This window comes from Symphalangus syndactylus, chromosome 21 (genome assembly GCF_028878055.3).
Source record: "Symphalangus syndactylus isolate Jambi chromosome 21, NHGRI_mSymSyn1-v2.1_pri, whole genome shotgun sequence".
NCBI lineage: Eukaryota > Metazoa > Chordata > Mammalia > Primates > Hylobatidae > Symphalangus > Symphalangus syndactylus.
This window is the reverse complement of record NC_072443.2, coordinates 55414430-55437077: the sequence shown is the minus strand read 5'-3', so window position 1 is coordinate 55437077 and position 22648 is coordinate 55414430. Positions and strand designations below refer to the sequence as shown.

General features: G+C 54.9%; 2 protein-coding genes across 6 annotated transcripts in view; both read right to left on the bottom strand.

Annotated features, from left to right (window-relative positions):
- IQSEC1 (IQ motif and Sec7 domain ArfGEF 1) overlaps positions 1 to 22648 on the bottom strand; it is a 401591-nt gene that overhangs the window by 148193 nt on the left and 230750 nt on the right. For 2 of the 5 annotated variants that reach the window (XM_055259256.2, XM_055259261.2), the window contains one exon: positions 1156 to 1200. The exons of the other annotated variants lie outside the window; for them this stretch is intronic. In XM_055259256.2, coding sequence (XP_055115231.2) covers positions 1156 to 1200 — 45 coding nt within the window. The remainder of the gene's footprint in view (positions 1 to 1155; positions 1201 to 22648) is intronic. 5 annotated transcript variants of the gene reach the window in all.
- LOC129471053 (large ribosomal subunit protein eL39-like) lies at positions 6557 to 7010 on the bottom strand. The gene has a single exon (XM_063630353.1). The coding sequence runs from the start codon at positions 6923 to 6925 to the stop codon at positions 6632 to 6634; it is 294 nt and encodes a 97-aa protein (XP_063486423.1). The 5' UTR covers positions 6926 to 7010; the 3' UTR covers positions 6557 to 6631.

Here is a 22648-nt window from a genome sequence, read left to right as displayed (position 1 = left end):
CTCATGTGTGTACACGTGTGTACCACTTGGCTGTGTCCTCCAGGAGCGCACGCGGCGGGGCTGCCAGCCCCTAGCTGGCTCAGGGAAGCAGGGCCCAGATGGCCACCCCCTCGGTCCCTGCAGCCCGGAGTTTCAGAGTCGGTTGCTCTGACATCTCCTTCCTGTACGGCATCTGCTGCAACCCCGACACGTGGGGCCCAGCCCTTGGTTGCTATCTCCAGGGACAGGGCCTACGACCTTGTGAGTCTCCTTTTGGGCTTGTTCAAAAACCCCCTCACAGAAGCCAAGCTCTTTAGCAGGACGAAGCTCCCTCCCAAACCTCCCCCAACTCCCCTCCTCCCTCTCCATGCCCCGGCCACATCCACCCTGCACAGGTCCTTACACAGGGTGCTCCCTTCCAGGACCACTTGTCTCCCACCCTCCAAATAGGGGACCAGTCAACTTCTAGTCACCTCTACAACGCAGCACAGATGTCCCCTCCTCCCCAATTCACATCGATGCACCGAACACAGCCCTCTAAGCCACCTCCACTGCCAGAACAGTCTGCCTGTCACTTGTCTTTCTTGCCCACGAGACTTGAACAAGGATCTGCTGGCTTCCAATCAAGGGAGCTTTCCTCTAAGCACAGTCTCCAATATTTTTTTTTGTGAAAACAGAAAATGCTCTTTTTGGAAGACATCAAGATACAAAACACATGGAAGCAGAGACCCTCAGACACCCCGGCTCCCACCAAGCGCAGCTGCACACCAATAGAAACCAACAGGCTTCTCCCCTGGGCTTCAGCCTTGGTTGTCATGGGAACTGCTGGCTGCAGGCTGGTCCTTGGGAGACCCACTAGCCTTGGATCTCGGAAGAACTATCAGCTGCAGCCTGATCCTCCCAGGGGCCTTCAGCTGAGCTCTGGTCTTTGGGGGAGGAATTTCGACTGCAGTCCTTGTCTTTGGGGGGACCTTGATTTGAGGGGAAACCACTCCAAGGTGTAAAAGCTCTCAGGGGACATGTCAGTAGTACCTTTGGCCCTTGGGGGAATTTCAGGGCCAAATGGTGGAGTTAATTTCCCCTGATGGGCTCTTGGAGGCCCGCCCCTGGGTGCGGATGGGCAGTGAGGACCTAAGGAGATCCTGGGGCAGTCTGGGGTGGATGGCAAGACAGTACCTGTAGCGGTCAGTGGAGAGGCTGCTTCCGGTGTCCAGGGAGCTCCTGAGGTGGCAAAAGCGAGACAGGGTTACTTATGGTCCCAAACACACAGCAAACCCCTTGGGGGCCATGTCCACTCGGGCCCCAGCAGATGGTCCCAGGACAGGTCCTGGAGCAACTGAGCAGCCCTGGGAAGAGCGTCTGCCCCACATGCAAGAAACCATGTGCTTTCTTTCCCCCTGCTGGGTCAACTGAGAAGTTGTCTTGTCTCTACTCCATGGCAAGTCCCACTGCCCCCTGTTCAGATGGGGAAACTGAGGCTCAAGGAAAGGAAGCGCAGTGGGCAGGGTTAAAGGTCCTCTCTGGCTGGACCCAGACTTAACCTCTGGTATGTCTGACCTGGGCCACCATGCTCCTTCCCCAAAGAGCCCTGCACCAGGAATCTCAGCAGACCCATGGGTTTGGGCCCACCCAGCCTCCATGCCGGGAGCCCAGGGGCCCTGGAGCCCTGATTTCCTGCCCAGAGACTCGGCGTCCAGCTCTGGATCTGGGCCCAGGAGCCTGGGTCCTGCCTCCTGCCTTTGACCAAGTTCGGTCTGTGCTATGGGATGTGGGCCTGGAGCCAGCTCAACCAGGATCACATCCCACCTCCACCCATGACTAGCCATGGACTTGGTGCCTGTCCCCTCACCTCTCTGTGCCTCAGTTTCCTCATGTGTAAAATGGGAGTAGGAAAAGCAGATCTCTCACAGGGGCAACTAATGCATCTGAAAGGACTGTCTCTGTCTGCTCTGCCTGGCAGCAAACCCCATGTTCTACATCTTCAGGGCGTGGGGTGATGCTTTTCCAGAGGCTGGGGGGCCCCACCCCACAACACTGCCTATACCTGCCCACGTGGGGAGCATCAGCTATGACACAGAACTCATCCCTAGAGATCATGCCCTTGGAATATCCTCTTCTCCAATGCCACCTGCCTTCCTGCATGGGGCACCCACAACCCCATCGCTGCCTCACACGCTTCTCCCCACCAGAGGCCTTAGAAGTCCAGGGCACAGGCCAAGCCTGGGCCTATGTTTGGCCACAGTGGGGTTTGACATTCTGGGCCCATGCTGGGTGCCTGCCATGGGTCATCCCAGCTTTAGCCTCTGTTTTCCTACTTGCTCTCATACAAGAGCCCTGCTGGACACACCCCTGGAAGGAGGCTGATCTTCCTTCCCATGTCCCATGCTGGCCTATGATTCCGCTACTTCCTGTCTAGCTGCCATCATGGCCGCTGGTAGATCCCACATTCAGCACATTCAAATCCCCAATGCCAGGCCCTGCTCCACACGCCATCCCTTAGGGATTCCCGTCCACAGTGCAATGCCTCCTTCTTCTCCAGCCCCAGCAGAAGAGGCCACAGGTGGCACCACTCTCCCCTTGAGCCAGAACCCACCCAGGGCTACATGCCGTGGGCTTAGCAGCTTTACCTGTGTGCCAGCCATGCCTTGCCAAAGGTCATGAAGAAAAGAAGACATGGGGGCGATGCCAGGATGCCGTAAGCTCACTTCCTGGACTGGTCACAGTCCTGTGCCAAATCTGGGATGGGCAACAGATTTTATAGGAGGGAGAGCTAGCGGGGTGGCAAGCAGGCCTTCCCTCCCTCCCAGTGCCAGAACCCACACTGGGCACGGTGAGGAATTTTGGCCTTCAGGGAGTCCTGGATCTGGACAAGAGGACCCAGCCCTCCATCCCCCAGCCTGGCCGCTCAGCTGCACACGAGCCACATGAGATGATACCAATACGATGCGACGAAGATACCACAAAATGGTGCCAGGTTCCTGGGCCCCACAGGCAGAGCCCACTGTTCCCAGGCCCAGGGCTGCCCTGCCACAACCATAGAGATTCAACTCCCCAGCTCTGATCTCACTCTGGCCACATCATGACAAACAGCAATATCTTCACCTACTGCAGGGAGCCCACCTCAGGCTGTGTGTTCTTCCCACACACTTCCTCATCTGACCCTTGCATTAACCTTATGAGGTGCATGGAATCATGCTCCCACTTCACAGAGGCTGAAGGTATGGCTCAGGGAGACCCCATACATGGAACACCATCCCATTCCCTGCCTCCTTATCCAGACACAAACTCCTATTCACCCTTCAAAACCCTGCTCAAATGTCAACCCCTTTCTCTGTCTACCTTGCACCTCCCTCAGCAGACTCCTTTCTTCCTTCTTCCTTTCCTGTCTCCCTCCTTTCCTTTCTTTCTTCTCCTCTCTCTCACTTCCCTAATACTAGCAAATATTTTTTGAGCAGTTTCTAAGTGCAGGAGAGTTAACACTTCAGAGGTATTAACTCATTGAGCCACACAACAGAGGTACAGTCACACCCTACATGCTGTGGTACATGGGTCCAAGGAATTGAGCTGTATGCAATATTCTCTCTCCAACCAGAGAGTACGGTCGCCGAAGTCCGCATGTGAAGACGGGAAACTGTCAGGTGGATGCAATGTGCCCTCACAGGCCTGCTGTGGCCCAGTGCTGAACCCCACAGCAGGCAGTGCCCCCTGCCTGCCCTCTCCACTTCTCCCCACCTGTGTACCTGCACCCCCACCCCGCCACCCCAGAAATCCTCTGTGGCCTGGAACACTCAGCAGTTCCTCCCACCAGCTGCCTCGGTGCCCCGCCCCTCCAAGACAGTATAGCTAGGACTGGCTCTGAATGGAGACCCTCCCTCTGTCAACTGCCCTGTTGGGTCCAAGTTGTCTGCAGCCTTGTCCAACCAAGACTGAGGCCTTGTTTTCCCTGCCGTCCTTCTTCATCACTCAGCACAGCAGTGCACAGGCCAGGAACAGGCCCCAGCAAAAAAGGCCCAGAGTGAGGGTGCACAGGGTCCTCAGAGAGAGCCCTCGGCCCAGCAGACATGAATTTGGAACCAACTCCAACTGGTGTGTGCCCCGGGGATAGCAATAACCCACCTCCCAGAGCTGTTGAGAAATGAGATAGTGCCCATGAAGTAAAAGGGCTTTGCAAATCAGAAAACGCCATTGCATGCATATTTGAGATACATCATTATTATCATTACATAGACTAGTGTATATTGAGATGTAAGAGCTTAAAGGTTAACACATGAGTTCTAGAGCCAAGTGGGCCAGAGTTCAAATCCCAGCTGTGCCACCTACTAGCTGAGTGCCCTTGGGCAGGTTAACTAACCTCTCTGTGCTCCATTTTAGTTTTTTCATCTGTAATGTTTTCGGAAGATTAAACAGGTTAATACGTTTAAAAGGCTTAAAACAGTGCCAAGAACAGAGTCAGCATTCCATAAAAGCTAGCTCTGGACAGGACTCAAAAAAGATTTGTATGATATTCAATATACTTTATATTGTATTATATTACATATATTAATGTGTGATACCAACAACATACAAATAAAATATAAATGTTATATTGACATGCACACATATTTTTTAACACATTAACTCTACGTTAATAGAGACTTGTTAAATATATGAATATATGAGTCTCATTTTATATATGAGGGCACTGGGGCTCAGAGAGGTGCAGCAACGAGCTCAGTGGCACCCAGTTTCCCTGAAGGTTTGCCAGCCCCAAGTCCAGAGCTCTGTCCACCTGCTAGAGCTGCACTGCTTCCCCTGCTTCACCCCCAGGATCTTTGGGGGACCCTGGTCCAGGCTCATGGACACACAGCGGCTGGTCAGCTAGGCAGGGCTCCAGCCCCTCCTCCATCCTTCACCTCTGGCTCAGAGACAAGCAGCCCATTCCAGTGGTGCTGAGTGAGGCCCCTCCTCCTTTGTCCCCAGTCCCACTTCACAGCCTCCTGGGGAGGCTGCTTCCTTTTCCTTTTCAGAACCAACTGGTTGCCCCAGGCCTACACCCTGGCACTGCTTCTAAATAGCACCCGACCATTGAAGCAAAGTTCAAGAGCAGGAAAAAGTGCTGGCTCTGTGCTGCACAAAGTCAGGAGAGGGGCCCCGGGGAATGGGCTGTGACTGGCAGGGGCAGGGGCAGGGATCTTGGGGTGTGATCTGTTCTGAGATTGGGTGCTGGTTACATGAGTGTGTTCAGTTTGTGGCAATTCTACAAGCCATACGCTGATGAATTGTGCACTTTTCTGTACATATATAATAATTCAGTATCAATTTACACGAAGACAAAAACCAAACCGTCTGCCTCACGTTCAGTGTCCAGCACCAGCCTGGAACAACAGAAGCCCAGACCTTAGGCTCAGCTGGAACTGGTGGTCATCCCCTTTCTTGCACATCACTTGCGTGGCCTTGGAAACCTCCCTCCCTGCCTCAGTTTCCCTCTGCTAAATGAGGAAGTGGTCAGTGTTTCTATCCTGGCTGTAGGGTAAACACCCTGGGGTGCTTTTAAGAAATATGGATGCTTAGGCCCTAATGCAGACCAAGTTCCTGCGCCTAGGGCTTTAAAAAAAAACTGTTTATTTTGAAATAACCATCGACGTACAGAAAGTTCCAAACAAAAGGTACAAGATCCTGTGTGCCCCTCCCCTAGCCTTTCCCAGAGATAACATCTTGCACACCTGCAGTACACCATCAATGCTAGGAAAGCCACAGCCCACTGCGCCTATGGGGACTTCGCCGGTTATACATGCCTGTGTGTCCATGTGATTCCCTCTCACCCAGCTCTGTGTGGCCACCACAATGATCCAGCACTGGGCTGTCTCCTCACCAGGCTCCCCAGGCACCCTCTGTAGCCCCCTCACCTCTTCCCACCAGCCCTCATCCCTGGCAACTGCCCATCTCTTCTCCATCCCCATCATATTTTCATCTCTCAAGTGCCACACAAATGGAATCATCCAGTGTGCCACTTTTTAAGACCGACTTTCTGCACTCAGCCCCATGCCCTCTGCACTCAGCCACTCTTGGGTGTGGAGGGTCCGCTCTGCCTCTCTGCTGAGCAGTGCTCCCCAGCGTGGCCGGGACAGTGTAGTTAACCATTCATCTGCTGAGGGCATCTGGGCAGTTTCCAGTTTGGGGGCTGTTATGACTAGGACTGCCGCAAGTGTTCTTGGGCCGGTGTTTGTGTAGACGCCAGTCTTCATTCTCTGGAAGAAATGCCCAAGAGCCCAGCTGGTAGGTCGTGTGGTGTGTGTATGATGAGTTTTAAAAGAAACTGCCAAACTGTTTTTCAGCATGGCTGTACCATCTCACACTCCCACTGGCAACGGGTGAGTGATCCAGTTTCCCCACAGCCCTCCTGGCATTTCATGTTGTCCCTTTCTATGTTAGCCATTCAGACAGATGTACGTGGTGCCATGTCTGTTTTTTTTTTTTTTTAAATGAAAGGTCTCACATATTTATTATTGAACCCAGCCAACCAACGCGTTCATAACATATTCAGAGAGAAAAATATATTCCCAATAAAACATGTCCAACTCTCCAGACAGTGGTGACATTTTCAGCTTGATATGGCAACATGATTGTGACCTTGAGACAGCATCAATATGTGTGCCATCTCATGTGCAATTCTTTATAGACCCAGCTTGGTTCTTCTCCAATGTCTCCTTTTGGAGTTGTGCCTGATTTTATTACCAGTTTTCATCCGAATCCATGGGGGAATGGGATGATTTTGCTTTATTTTCTTGGCCAAGAATCGCTTACTCCTGAAAGTCTTGTGAGAAGACATGGCGAGAAGCGGAGTCAAGCACACACCACGATGATGGAGAAAGGAAGAGAGGGGACTGGCTGTGGTTTTAACCTTGTTTCCCTGTTGGGGATGCTGCGACCCATCCTTCCATGAGCTTCTCTGCCACCTGCACGTCATCTTTGCTGGAGCATCTATGTGTACCTTCTGCTTCAGAAGCTCCCAGACCTAATGCAGAACCAGTGAATCCCCTCGAGCCTCCCAAGCTTAGACAGTTCTGTCCGTTTTTAAAGAATCCATTCACTGCTTTAAGAATTATTCCAGAACACCCTGTGCTTTCTGGAAGGAACACCTGGATCCAGGCCTCGGGCGGGGTCCAGGTGGCCAAAGGCAGCTCTGAGCTGTCTCAGCCAGACGATGACCTTGTGTGTTCCTGAGAGGGAATGGGAGGAAAAGGGAAGGAAGGCAGGGACCATGGGGAGAAGGGAGACTCTGGGAGTCGGCTCATAGCCCCAGCAGCTGCCATGACTAGCCAGCGGCAACCGGCGAGTGGGCTGGGTCTGTGGTTTGGGGTGAGGGCATGACCCGGGAGGGGCCTGAGGCAGGGACGCTTCAGACTGCTATAGACCCCGGAAGGGGTTGTGTGAGTAATTTGCCTCAGTTTCCAAAGGGGTGGGGAGGCCACAGACCTCTCTGTTCCACTGTCCCCCTCCCTCTTATTAAATAAGTCACATATATTCACTGCACTAACTTTAGAAAATAACAGTGAAACACAACAAGGAAAATAAAATTATCCACCATTCCAACTCCCTGGGGATACCCCAGTGTTAATATTTGAGGAGATTTTCTGGCTGTGCCTGTGCCTGGGTGTAGATGTGTTTTAGTTACACAAAAATACACTCCACTCTGTGAAACACTTTCCCCCACTTCGCACCGTCTCTCGAGTGTGTTTCTGGGTCTGGAAGCATTCCTCCCCTCGCCCCATGGAAAGCTGGTGGAGCCTGGCAGGCATTCCCCTGCCCACGGTGGGTGTTGAGCTTGGCTGTCTCTCTCGTTGGCCCTGGTAAACAAGGCAGTGGCTTCAATAGGGTTTCTGTGCACAGCCACAGTCTCTCCTTTAGGACCAATTCCCGGCATGGCTGGGGCACAGGAGGGATGTTTTTTGGGCTATGGGTACACCCGGATGTCCACCCAGAGATGGGACCAACAACACACTCCTACCAGCAGTTGACTGTGAGTGTTGGACCATTCTTAGGGCTCCAGAAGTTTCTCTGTTTGGGGCAGAAGCGAGGGCAAGGGAGGAAGCGGTGGGCACCCTTCTACCCTGTCCCCCACACGCGAGGCCCTGGCCCTGCAGTTTACATGTCAGCCATTGGTGTCCACAGCCAAGCTGTGAGCTGTGTCACAGAAGAGGTGAACAAGAACATGCTGGGTCTGCATTCCTGGCCTCCTTCCATCCCGCCACATTGCCAGCAAGAAGGGAGCCTAACAGCGATGCCAGGTCCCCCATGCTCACTGTGCCCCTTGAGCTCAGGGATGGGATGCAGTCAGCCCTCCTCCCTGGGGCTCCTGAGGCTGAGGCGCAGAGAAGTGAAGAGGTGGCCTCTGGACTTGAGCCCAGGAAAGCCACCGTGTCACCTTGCGGTCTCATTCCATGATCCCCGAGGGGGGAGGCTGTTTGCCAGTGTCACACGGTGGGACCCCAGGAGCCACGGCAGGGCACTTGGGTCAGACGGACCCTGTTGGGCTTCCCAGTGTAGGCCTCAGAAGCCACATGACCCTGCCTGAGCCTCAGTTTCCTCATTTGTAAAACAGGGCTGATCAGAGGTTACAGTGAGGCTCCCAGGAGCTGATGGCTAGAGGCACCTCATAAACTGGCCTGAGGGGCTGCTACACTGGCTGACGCCCGCCTGTCCTGCCCAGGCCTCCCAAGCTCTGAGAAGGCCACAGAAGGCTCCTGTCCACCCACCGCCGGCCTTCCTGTCCTGGTTCTGGGCCATAGACCGCCCTGCCTGCGGGCCTGGGGCCCCACCACTGGGCACAGTGAGGCGATTGTCCCAGGGTTGGCCTGCACACCCCTCCATCCTGCCAAACTGCCCTGCCCAGGAGCTCAGCCTGCCTGTGTCTGGAACACTCCCTCCTGCGGGGGCAGATGGGGGTCTCAGTGAGGTCCTCCTGGACAGAGAGCCCAGGGTAGCGAGGCGGAAGCCCTGTGGTGAGACTTGTCTGGGCCTCAGTTTCCCCATCAGTGTCATGAGGAGTTTGTCTAGAGAAGCGGTTATTAACTTTGGCAGGGAGAGTCTCAAGCCACTTTGAAATGATGCTTCATCCAATCTAGTCTCCATGCAGCCCCCACTCCCAGGTCTAAGAGCTTAGCACTAATTCATTTCACGCTCACAACCACCCTGTGACATGAGATATTCTCCTCCCCACTTTACAGATGTGAAAACGGAGGCACCTAGCCATGATCAGAGGCATAACTCAAAGAGTGAATCGGACAGATGACTTCACCACCTGCATAGGGCAGGGGCACAGGCAAAATACACCAACAAGGTAAACTCAAGGGATCCAGAAAGTAATACCAGGAGATAGTGGATGGGTAGGGTGGCGACGCAGGGGGCTGCCCCCGCTAACCCGGTCCAGAGCTGCCTCGAGGAAGAGGCGACCACTGAGCCAAGGTCACAGAGGGAGTATGTGCTGTGCAAGGAGCCAGAAAGGACAAAACTTGCAGAGTGACCTCGGAACATCCTGGTGGAGGGTCCCTGGGGTGCAGGGTCCAGGCCCAGGATGGGGCAGGCCAGGCATCTACTGCAGGAGCGAAGGCCTGGCTTGCATGGAGAGGCCCACCTGGCCCACCACACCTGCCAAGTAGCACCACCGAGATGTCGCCCCCACCACCATTCCAGCTTCTTCTGTGACCCCCAAAGGCTCCACCAAGGACTCTCTTCTTAAGACGGCAGCACGAGTCGTTGAGTATCTCGGGTCAGGGCATGTTCAACTTCTCCTGGGCTTGCCTGGGTGGGACCAAGGCCTCACCATGTGGCCCGGAGCCTGACCAAGCCTGTGCGTCAGTGTCCTTTGGTCCCGCATCCAGGACTGCTGCCAAGCCCTGTTCATTCTAGGCCCAATTCACTGATAAGCAAGAAGCAGAAAGAAGCCTTAGTCCAGTACAGGCTCAGGGGAGGGGTGTACCTGCAATCCTTGGAGTTCAGCCCTCCCAACCTCAACTCCTTGCCCTGAAAGAACCATCTGGCACCACCCCATCTACAGGGCAAATACAGCTTCCAGCAAACCCTCTGGGGTCCGCCTGGACTTTCTGGGGGGTCCTTCCTGGGTTTTCAGCCTCCCCTCCTTCAGGTGTCAGACCCTTCAGGTGCTGACAGGATCTCATTTAATCCTCAAGCCGGCCTGGGAAGCTTAGGTTTCTTAATCCCATTTTACAGATGAGGAAACTGAGGCTCAGAAAGGTGGAGACCTCTCCAAGCCTCCTCAGCAGATAAATGGCTCCACTCAGCTCCTGACCTGAGCCTGTGGGCTCTGTCCCCTGCTCCCTGCTCTAACATCCCGCACCACCCACAGTCAGCTCAGGCGGCTGATCTCCAACCAGGAAGAACATTCTGAGCCCTCCCAACCTCAGGATGGAGGATTTGCTGAGGCGAGTTTTCCCTGAGGGTGTCCTTCCACTGGAGGTCCTTAGGATATTCAGAAAGCAACCCAATTCACCCCAGACCTAGCAACTTACACATTTTAAAAATTTCATTTTAAAATCGCTAATGTATACTCATGGTTCAAAACTAAAATACAAAAGTTGTCAAGCAGAAGTTCTCCCTCCTAAATGTTCCATATCCACCAGGCTCCCAGGCACACAATGCATACCTGTAATGCATACATGTTCCCATGGTCTCTTATTCCTTACACAGAGCCCCATCTCTTGGGCCCCCTTATAGGATTTCTTTATGTGAACATAAGCAGACACATATGCACACAGAGACGAGCAGTATCTATGTGCCTGCAATGCATACACGTTCCCCTGGTCTCTTGTTCCTTACACAGAGGCCTTATCCTGACTGCAATGTGCTCCTGCCTTCCCCAAGCACCACACTCTTGAACTCGCTCTCTGGCCATTCAGTCTCAGGCACAGCTGCCCATGTGGACTGAAGACACAGCCAGGGGATGGAGGTGGCCTCTGCTTCACAGCCGCCCTCCCAGACCTGAGCCCCTGACCTAAAACAGTGGTGGGGGACACAGCATATACCTGCTGGGTGCAGTGGAGGCCCCAGGCCAATCTTGGCCCTGTAGACTTTTCCATGCCCAATGGAGGGTCTACAGGACAGCCCCTCAACCCACAACACACCCTCAGAACCATGCTGCCCTCACATGGCCAGACAAGCACACACACAAGACACACTCTTAGCACCATACACACGCAGACACTACATGCACACACGTGCAAGCAGGCACAGGCACACGGGCTCTTCCAGTGAGTGGCGGGGAACACCCCACTGTCCCCAGGCCTGGTCTTAGGTGGCCGAGCACAGACAGGAGAAGCACCTGGCACAGGGTCACACAATGAGCAAGGGTTAGGCTAGGATGGGACCCCAGACACCCCGCCTGCCGGCCTGGGGGCCCTATCACTGGGCACAGTGAGATGATTGTCCCAGAGTTGGCCTCCAATGCTCCTCCATCCTGCCAAACTGCCCTGCCCAGGAGCTCAGCCTGCCTGAGTCTGGAAAACTCCCTGCTGTTTTAGGGCTCTCCTTACCCACTCCTCCACCCCATGCCTGCACTCAGCAACCACATGAAAGGAAAACCTGCCCCCAGGCTCCCTGCAACTGAGGGCCAGGAGCCCAGACAGCAGGTGACAAAACAGCTCAGGCTTAACTCACACATCCTTGTCATTAAGAAAAAACATTTTCAGGCCTGGCACAGTGGCTCACGCCTGTAATCCCCATACTTTGGGAGGCCAAGGCAGGCAGATCACTTGAGGTCAGGAGTTCAAGACCAGCCTGGCCAACATGGTGAAACCCCGTCTCAACTAAAAATACAAAAAATTGCTGGGCGTGGTGGCAGGTGCCTGTAATCCCAGCTACTCAGGAGGCTGAGGTATGAGAATTGCTTGAACCTGGTGGGCGGAGGTTGCAGTGAGCCGGGATGGTGCCACTGCACTCCAGCCTGGGTGACAGAGGGAGACTCTGTCTCAAAAAAAAAAAAAAATAATAATTTTCAAACCCCTGTGGGCCAGACACTGGGCTGGGCACTTCCACACAAATCCCACAGGGGCATGAAGGTTAGGAGAAGCCAATAAAGGCTAGGGCCACAATGTGCTGAGTGCCACTGTGTGCCCGGTATATGACCTCTGTCCTTCCAAACATCCTTGGGGGCAGGGGTTGTTATCTTTCCCACCTCGCACAGGAGCAAGTTGGGGTTCAGAGAGGTAAAGAGGTTGTCTAAAGTCACACAGCAGGTGAGGGCCGTCTTTGTGGCCAGTCAGCACCATCCAGGGGAGGACCTGGAGGGCAGCTGCAGGGGACCTGAAGCCTTAGTGGGGCCCTGGAAGCAGAACCCACCCCCAGCCTGTGGGTACAATGATGTATTGGTTTCTGGATAAACAGAGAGCCCAACCTGCCTCCCATCCCCCGCCATGCATGAGAGGGAGGAGCTGGAAAGCTCAGTCTGAGTGTGGGGGCTTCTATTTTAGGGGCGCGAGATGCTGTCACGACACGCACTGTTCCCCAAGCATCTGTCTTCACTTGGGACACAGAGCATTTTCCTGGCAGAGAGCTGCAGCAGGGCGGCAGGCCTTGGGTGCCCTCGGCCCACGGGGTGCCTGGTAGCTTTGGCCAGCAGCGGAGAGCGCTGCCCTCAGCCAGGTGAGTGGGCTGAGCCCTGGGTGCAGGAGGTGAATGGGGGGGTAGTGCCCTCACCAGGGCATGAGAGTGGGGATGGTGCCAGCCTCTGACACAGCCTCTCCTGCGGTAGCCATCTCTTCCTGGGCTCCCTCCACCCTTTGGTGCCACCAAGGTCACTGTCCTGAGTCTGACCTCCTTCCACCCCCGACCTCCAGACACAAGGAGCTCTGTGCTCCCGGGCTCCTCCCTGGGTGTCCCATAGGGCTCTCCTTACACCAGCAGGCCCCACCCCAGGGGCTCATCTTGGCCATGGCGCTGCCACCCATCAGACCCCCAGGCCAGACCCCTGGGCACCATGGTCTACTATGCCTTTGATGCCCTGTTCTCCCCTGTTCCCTCCTGGTCTTGGGCTGAGTCTCTGTGGGCACCCTGGGCACCTCTGCTCCAGCAGCTGCCTCGGCCTCCCCATCAGACCACCTCCGGCTTTTCCTATCACCCCCTGACCACACAGCACAGGCCTGGCATGGGGGTGCCCTCTGGGTGATGTGAGAGAGAGGCAGCATGGGGGCTCACGCCTGGAATCCCAGCACTTCAGTAGGCTGAGGCAGGAGGAACCCCAGGAGTTCAAGACCAGCCTGGACAACGTGGCAAAATCGTCTCTACAAAAAAATAAAAAAAATTAGCCAGTGTGGTGGTGGGTGCCTGTAGTCCAACTACTTGGGAGGCTGAGGTGGGAGGATCACCTGAGCCCAGGAGTTCACAGCTCCCGTGAGCTGAGATTGGGCCACTACACTCCAGCCTGGGTGACAGAGCAAGACCCTATCTCTAAAAAATGAAAGAAGGAAGGAAGGAAGGAAGGAAGGAAGGAAGGAAGGAAGGAAGGAAGGAAAAGGGAAACAACACACTTCAGGCTAAAGGAGACAATGTGGGTCTCTGGTCACTTTGTTGCTCCGGGGATAATTTGGGAGCAGCGGTGAACTCGACAGGCATGGCCTGCCCTCAGAGGCCATAGTCTGATGGGAGGAATGGGTACGCTCAGGGTTGCTGTGGGGTGCTACATGCTGGGTTGGTGACATGCTCAGCGCTGGTCTCAGAAGGGATGAGGTGCCAGCTTGGGGATGACATCCAGGCAGCGGGAACGACTGTGCTGAGTGCCACCATGATGTGCTGAGTGCCACTGTGTGCCCGGTATATGACCTCTGTCCTTCCAAACATCCTTGGGGGCAGGGGTTGTTGTCTCTCCCACCTCACAGAGGAACAAGCTGGGGCTCAGAGAGGTAAAGGGGTTGTCTGCAGTCACATAGCAGGTGAGGGCCATCTTTGTGGCCAGTCAGCACCATGGGAGAGTAAGGTGGGGAGGTGGAAATGGTCTGTGCATGTTGGGGTGCAAAGAGCAGGCAGGTGTGGCTGAAAGGAAGGGAGTGAGGGTGGGAGTAGGAAGGCTGAAGAGGGCAGGAAATGGCCGAGCCCTGCAGTGAACAGGCTCCTGCGGTGGGGCCCGGGACCTTATGGCTAGATCCGGGTTTGAAGTCAGTGGAGGCAGATGCAGTTGTAGGAAGAGGGGTGACCAGCTCCTGCAGTCTCAGGGCCTGACTCCATGCCCTGGCCTTCCACTGATAGGCGGAGTAGCCCTGGAAAGGGTCCCCTCCCTCTCTGGACTCATGCTCTGTCTGGACCTGGGCTTCCTGCAAGGGGGCCACCTGCCCAAGCCTGGATGACGGGCCAAGGACACATCTAAGGAAAAAGGACAGGACAGAGGCAAAGCCACAGCTGCTGGAGCAGGGTGGGGGCCGGTGTGTCTGGCCAGCAGCATCAGCCCTGCCCCTGGCGGGGCTCCAGGACCAGGAGACTCATCAGCCAGAAGCTCTTGGAGGAGGTGGCTGCCGTGAAGACAGGCACCCTTGCTCCTGAGAGGGGCACCCAGAGAACCAAGACTCGGCAGAGGGAACACAGGGCTATGCCCAGGCCCCAGGCCTGACACCCAGAGTCTGAATCCCACCTCAGCCCAGCGGGGGCCTTGAGAGGAGCTATGTCCCTCGTGGACACCAGTCTCCTCTGCATACGGGCTCCAAGCCCTGCACTGCCTCCAGTTCCCAGGGTCTTTCCCCATTACCTCCTACGTGAGCACTCTGTAAACGGACACACATATACAAGGGTGACATTAATTCCAGCCACAGAATCCCAGGCCACGCGTGGCCTGGCCCTCCCTGAGAAGTTGCTCTTGCTCGGGAACCCCCTGTGCAGTTCCTACCCCTCGGTTCTGGCCCACGAGGCTGGGAATGACCCGTATTATAGATGGGGACGCGGGGACAGAGCCGGCAGCACGGGCGTGACTGCCTCTCCTCACCGTTCCTCCCCAGGGAGGCTCAGAGCAGCCAGGAAGGGTTTCCCCTCCTTGAGGTGCTGGTAAAAAGGATTTCAGGTTGATCTGGAATAAATCATTAGTTTTCTCACATAACATACAATGCCCTAGGCAGTTTTAAAAAACATCTATCACTAGGAAAAGAGGAAAGATAAAATGGTAAGAAAAAGTGCTCGTTTATAGGTCCCAGTTGGCAAAGCAAGAGGGGGATGTGCCAGCCCAGTGGTGCCGCTGGATCCTGAACATTAGGGGTCCCAGGACTTACCTAGCACATGCAGTCCCCAGCCCCCACCAAGATCCACAGAGCCCCTAACATACAGAGCCCATGACTCCAGGCCCTGTGCTGATGCCAGGGGCCAGCCGCCCGGTGGGGGGTGCTGGGCTGGCCTCCCTGGTGCCGGAGCCATGGCTCTGGCTGCCCTAGGCCTCTGCACACTACTGAGGCTGCCAGCTCCGTCCAGACTTGCCCCAAACTGCCAGGCTCTCCTCTAACTCCAAGCAAAGCCTATGGCCTGTTTCTAGACTTGGTTTACCCCCGTCCCAACAAACACACACATTTGAATTCTCCTCCTAATTCCCAGCCCAGTGGTTCAGGGGGGCTGACCTCATGCTCCAGCTACAGGTGTGGCCAAGTGACAAAGAGGCTGGCCAATCAGCACATGGCTCCTCTTGGGGATGGAGATGGTTTCAGGAATGGCCATGAGCCCCAGGGCTGACCAGGGGGACTAAGGCTGCTGAGGGGGCTGGAGCCTCCACACAGGAACGTGTCCTGGGGAAAGGTAAACAGGACACGGCCACAGGAGTGTTGGAGCCCCTAGAGCCAGCCACACTGAAGCCAGACTGTGGGCTATTCAATGACAGTAACCACAGAAATCCCTTTGACTTGAGTTTCTGCCGTTTGCCACCCAAAGGCTCCTGATGGATACACCATTACAGCCCAGCTTCCCTTCCCTTCCCTTCCCAGACGTTCACATTTCTTAAGTCCTAGCACGTCCTGAAGCCCAGCCCTGTGCCGTGAGAATCCAGGGGAGGAAGGGGACAGGAATAATCTCTATAGGTCACAGACATACCACAGGCCTTATTACCTCATTCTGTCCTGATGGCCACCGTGCAAAGCTGGAATTATTAGCCTCATTTTACAGAAAAGGAAATAGGTTCAGAGAGGTTGTCGTCTGCCCCAAGTCACACAGACACTGGGCAGCAGATAAGGAGTTCCATCTGAGCAGCTCCTTGGAGAGTGGTGGGGTCCTGGCAGGGGAGGCACAGAAAAAGGTTTTGATTACCCCCAGATCTTGGACCCCACATCTGCTGGGCTCACCTGGTCTTGGGGAGCTCCTCTGAGGTGGCCCTACCTCTCTGCAGCCCAGAGATGGCCAGGGGACAGACACCTGAAGAAGGAAGGGGGTTGGAGAGACTTGAGGGCATTTCTCTCTTATCCGATGGTGGAGGGCAAATGGGAGGAAAACGCTCGGTGTTACCGTGGGGCCAACGAGGGCCTTGAGACACAGGCAGTGAATTTCAGCCAGGGCCCTGGTGATTTAAGATGCATCACTTCCCTTAGTAGCCATTCCAAGCAGATGTCAGGGACATCTTGATGAGGGATGAAGCCGTCGGTGCCAATAAAACATTTTTCTATTAGCCACGCTCAGGTCAGCCGCCTGCTGAGCCACAGGGGTTGCTCCGACAGGACCTTCATCCTTCGGAGCTCAGGCCAGTGTGGCAAGGTCACGCCATGGGATATAAAGGGGGACGGGCATCTCTGGCGCAGCCCCAGCTTCTCGGAGCCCTGATATCCCGAGCCCATGCTCAGGAAATGGGATGCACAGGGGAGGGAGAGCTGGGACTCCTGGGCTGGGCAGTCTAGTGGGCAAAGCCTGGCCCCTCAGAGAGCCGACACCATGCCCAGCCTGGCTTCCCCAGTGCCCTGTTCACTGCCCCAGTCCTGCCCACAACCTCACCAGCCATGTCCCAGCTTTCCTTCAACCAGTGACAAGTCAATTCACTGAAAGCCAATTCATAGAACAGTCAATTTGTAGAATGACAAAGTCATAAAAAGTACTTGCTTCCTTCCCTTAACCTTTTAGCTTTAGTTGACTGGTCCATTTTTGTCTTCAAAATGGCACTTGATGGAATGTTATTTGTCTCTGTCCCAGCTGCCCACTGTGGTGGCAGGAGGCAGAGACAAGCATGGTGACTGTGTCATCAGGAATGCTGCGGGCACAGGGCAGAGGAGGGCAGGAGTGGCCGTCAGCAGGGCTGTCCTGCAAGCCCAGGGGAGCAGGAAGGCCCACCTGAGAAGAGGCCTGGGCTGGGGCTGGGGCCCCGGTTCTGGGAGGTATCTCTGGGGACAATGGATAAGACCTCCGCTCCATCAGCCAGCTGACATCCACTGCCTGCTGGCAGAGCAGGGTCTCAAACTCAGAACCCCTGGGGGCCAGCCAGGCCCTAGCTGGCAGCAAAAGGGACTTGTATTTCCTTTCTGGGATGAGGGGCCGGCCCCAGTGCCCCCGGTAGGATGCAGCCTTGGAGAGAAGGGCCCAAGGTGTCTCGGGTGTCAGGGAGGGGAGGGCAGTAGAGGTTGGTGACCATGGCGCACCACCAAGGAACTGAGACTGGGAGGTCACTGGCTGTCTGCTGTCCTCAATCACCAGGGATCTCAGCCTGTCAGACCTGATACCTACCCTCACCTTTTAAAAATTAAACTTTTTATTTTGAGATAATCATAGATTCATTTGCAGTTGTAAAAAAAAAAAACAATACAGAGAGATCTTATATACACCGTTTCCCCCAGTGGTAACATCTTACAAAACTAGAGGATCCATCACCACCAGGATTCTGACACTGCACTGTCCCCCCATCTTAGGTAGATTTCCTGTTTTGCTTGTACTGTGGAGCCTGCATACATGATACGCCTGCATAGAACCAAACACATGCATGCACACACATACAGGCACATACAAGTGCCACCAAAGTCAAAATACATAATAGCTCCATTACCACAAAGATCCCTTGTCCAGCAACCCGCTCCTTAAATCCAGAGCTTTGCACTATCCTCTTCTCTCTTCTCAAATGAAGTTGATGAGTCATGTGATCCATCCACACACATATTTAAAACAGAACCAAGAGAATGGCTGAATGGTAACATTACAGAGAGAAAAAAAAGAGGAAAATAATTTAGAATAAAATAAAGCGTAATTTGTCATGTTAATGGTGGGTGGGCCTATCCTACAGTCACCTGCCTGGTCGTGTGACAGCGACCACAAACCCAGATGGATGCTGGAGTTCACTGTGCACTCTGGCACCATGAGAGATGCTGTCCTTGGTGATGTGGTGCTCTGAATGGTGGCAGCTCTTGGCGGAGCTCCGAACATATCAGAGTCTGATCTTCCCTCGAATGCGAGAGCAGTTGCATTCCTGGAAAACTCAATGCATATTCAAATCATACGAAATGCATTTTGTGGTTTAGATGTCAAGAGGAGTGAGGACCAGACTCGGATAGTTGCTCGCAGATTTTCACGCCCGTAAATATCTGTGCGGATTCTTGGTGTGGGGGCCTGCCCTGCACAACCTAGGCTGGCCCCGCTCCCACATGCCCTCTGGCAGCTCTGCCTGCATCTGGGGCCCACTGTCAAAGAGATGCTGATAACTGTGCCAGGACTGGCCTGGACGGAGAGCCAGCTAAGGTGACAATGATGAAGGCTCGACGCATAGGCTTCCTGGAGGAGTGTGTGGGGGGGTTCATCTTGGAATGTTCAGGCCCAGTCCCGCCAGCCTCCCTTCTCCTGCCTGGGGAAGACACACAGGGCTTGGCTTCCTTCATGGAGGCCCCACTGCAAGCGGCAGGCCGGGGCTTCCCATGGAGGGAGACCACCATCTCCTGCAGGGGCCGGCTGGTCACACGTCCCCCAAGTTGAGCATTTCATTGGCTCAAATCCAGAAACCACAAAACAGTGATGGGAAAACTAAACTGCTCTGTGTCACCAGCTTGCTGAGGGAGCACTTCAATGATGAAGCACTCATATAAATGCACAGAAATTCACCAAGGACCCAAAGGAACTAGACACAGCTGTGGCCTCTGGGCAGAAGAATAAGAAGCGAGGGAACCAAATAGACAATGTGTGCCGCCTTTTTTTTTGTACCATGTGGATGAATAATCTCTCAGTTATATGAATACAGTTGAAAAACAACAAAGACGTAACCATCCCTTTTGTAAGCTAAACTTCATCACTCACACTTTTATTCAAGAAGGGGAAATTTAAAAACACAAGATACCACTTCACACCATTAGGATGGCTATTATTAAAGAAAAACAGAAAGTAATGAGTGATGGCGAAGATGTGGAGAAACCAGGACCCTTGTGCAGTGCTGGAGGGAAGGTAAAACTGCAGCTGCTGTGGAAAACAGTATGGCGGCTCCTCAAAACAGTCAGCATCCAATCACCATCTGACCCAGCAATCCCAATTCTGAGTATACACCCAACAGAAATGGGACCAGGGACTTGGAGAGGTATTTGCACACCCATGTTCACAGCAGCACTATTCACAATAGCCAAAAGGCAGAAACAACCCAGTGTCCATCAATGGGTGAATGGACAAACAAAATGTGGTCGATCTGCACAATGGAACAGTGTTCGGCTTTAAAAAGGAAGGAAGTTCTGCCCATTGCTGCAGCACGGATGAACCTTGAGGACATGATGCTAAGTGAAGTAAGCCAGTCAGGAAAGGACAAATGCTGCCTGATTCCACTCACATGATGTCCCCAGGGCAGTCATATTCACAGAGACAGAGAGTAGAATGGTGGGTGCCAGGGGCTGGGGATGCAAGATGGGAGTCTGCGCTTACAGAGCACAGAGCCCTGTTTGGGAAAGTGAAGTTCTGGAGATGGATGGTGTGTTGACTGCACAACACTGTGAATGCACTTACTGCCGCTGAAATGTGTGTAATTAAAAAGGGCAAACATGTGGTCCATCTGCACAATGGAACAGTGTTCAGCTTTAAAAAAGGAAGTTTTCTGTCTATCTTACCACAATTTTAAAAATGGTGATTTGTACCTTGTCAGGCCAGGCCCTGCAGGGACGCTAGAAAGCAAAGGCGGGACTTCCGGGCAGCTGGTGACAACAGAGGGGCCGGCACTGTGTCTGTCACAGCGAGGACTTGCCATGCGGGAGCTCTGTGAGGGGACCCATTTGCCTGGGGGAGTCAGGAAAGAGGCACAGGCTGGGCTGTGAGGTCTGAGGTGAAGGGGAGGAAGGGCACTCCCGGCAGAGGAGCCAGCATGGGCAAGAGTGTGGCGGGGGGAGCCTTCCAGGCAGGGCTGGGCAGGAGATGGAATGTTGTGGGACCGTGGGAGGCCAGGAGGAGCAGGAGAGAGGGCCTCAGGCCCCAGAGGGGCTGAAGAGAGAGGGGTGTGTGCAGGAAGGGGAGCCCACTGCCCCACCCCGTTCTCTTCCCGGCTCTATCCAGGAGCCGCTCTGGCAGGTGCCACCGAGGTCTTATTTACTGTGTCCCTTCTCTGGGTGGTCAGCTCCATGCAGGCAGGGCGGGCCTGGTCCGCTTACAGGCATAGCCCACAGGCCTAGCGTGTGTCAGGACGTGGACTAGATGTCCAGTGACCATGGTGGGCTGAGCGAATGAATGAGTGTGATCGGCAGGATGGGGCCATGTGAATGAGCCAGCATGCCTGGAGCTGCTGTGCCTGGCAGACACCACTCCTCCCACTCCCAGTCCTCTGTGTGTCGCAGCATAACCAAGAACTTTCCAGATGAGGTCAGAGACCCAGAGAGGGCAAGCAGCCTGCCCAGGGTCACACAGTGAGGCAGGGACAGAGCTGGAGTGGAGCCTCCTTGTCCTGTTCTGTAAGGCCCCAGTTGGGCCAGAGACCAAGGGGCAGGATATTTTCATCCGCTCTGCCTGCAGGGAGCCTCCTGGGGTAAGAGTGAGATGTGAGAGGACAGGAGCCATCCAACAGGCTGGCAAGAGTGGGAAGGGCAGACGGGCTGTGTCATCAGGAGGCTTTTGGGGGAAAGCAGCAGGCTCTAAGGTGAGCCTGGGAGCAGCTTAGCCAGCACCCAGGAGCAACGCCTCCTCAGCCCCCACTGGTGGTGACAAAACTGGTCTGGTCCACAGGCACTGGGTGGGGGGCTCCCAGCCACTGTGGGACAAGTACCTTCAGCACCCAGGACAAGCAGGCTGGGGGCAGCCGTGCCACAGCGGCAGTGGCCAACACATTCCAGGTAGTGCATGCAGTGGGGAAGGGGTGGGAAGGGATAGAGCCTCACGGCCAGGAGATCTGGAACCTGCTCGGGCTAAGGCGTCAGGCCCCCCAACACCTGGGCCCCCTGACCGCCCTCCTTCCCTTCCTCATCCCATCTCTGTGCACTGGGTGCCCACTGGCCCCACCCACAAGGGCACACAGACCTGGCTGGGGAGGAGAAGGGTCTGGAGTCTGGCAGACTCACTGGCTGTGACCCTGCGCAAAGCACTTCCCTGGAAAACAGGATGGCACACAACCACCCTGCCAGAGTTGTGGGATTCAACAAGATAAGGCACTTTTGGTTATTCTTAAAGACCAAGTGAGTGAGTCAGCGCAAGGAGGCAGACCAGGGCCCTGAGGAGACTGTGCTAAGTCCTTTAGGGGCACAGGGGGCCTTGGGGGGCTTCAACAAAGGGCCTCCAGGGAGGGACAAGGATGGCACGACACTTGTTGAGCTTGGGGCCCAACCTGCTTGTTGGTCCGCAAGCAAACCCTGGAAGGGGAGTATCAGCCCCGCCGCATAGAGCAGGAGGCTTAGGCCCAGTGCCTGTGCTTGGAGCACTTGGGAAAAGATGCTGACCATGGGCTGACCAAGGCCCAGCAGGGTCCTGCCCCGGGGCTGGGGCCAATCCAGGCCTTATGCTTCCTCTGAGGCCCAGGGAGGGCGTGGATGTTGGACCTGTCCTTCATGGATCCTTTGGTGGAAGATGGTAGACGGTGGCAGGTGGGTCAGAGGTAGGTGCTTGCCTAAGCAGACGCTCCTTGATGCCCTGCCTGTCCAGCAACTACCAGAAAAGTCTGTTCCTCTCAGTCTCTAAAATTCACCCCAGACAGGGTCTCTAAGTCCCAACATCATGCCAGGCCGTGCCAGCTTTGGGTATACAACGGGGAGCAGGCCTGGGCCCTGGCCTTGCAAAGGGGCAGAGGCAGTGGCCAGGCCTCTGAATTTTCAGGCCCCAGGCTCATGATACCCTCTAATGGTTGGGAGGTCCCAATGCAGTTCCCCAACCTCTAACTCCCAGTCTCTTCTTCATATATTTAGCTTCCAGCATGACAATGTGCCTCTTTACTCCAGGGCCTCCATGAACAGCCCCAGCCCCTTTACCTCTCTTCCTGGCCCACTCTGCTCCAGCAACACCATCCTCCCTCTGTGGTCCAATCCTGCCAAGCATGCCCTCACCAGGGCCTCTGCACTTGCTGTCCCCTGCACCCGGGGCCCCCATTCTTCTCCTGGATAGTTCCTCCTAATCATTTAGATTTCTGTTCAAAGGTCACCTCCTCCAGGAAGCCCTCCTCACTTCCTGAGTGGCCACACAGTTCACTCAATCCATTCCCATTGGGCTCTCTATCTTTTCATTTCTCTGTGTCCTTCTCCCCTGCAGTATCCCCTGAGAGCAGCACCCTCTCAGTGGTTCCAGCACTGAGCTGGACATACAGCAG

Excerpts from the sequence above, each read along its gene's own strand:
- LOC129471053 (XM_063630353.1), bottom strand. The coding sequence starts at position 6,925 with ATGACGTGCAGGTGGCAGAGAAGCTCATGGAAGGATGGGTCGCAGCAT.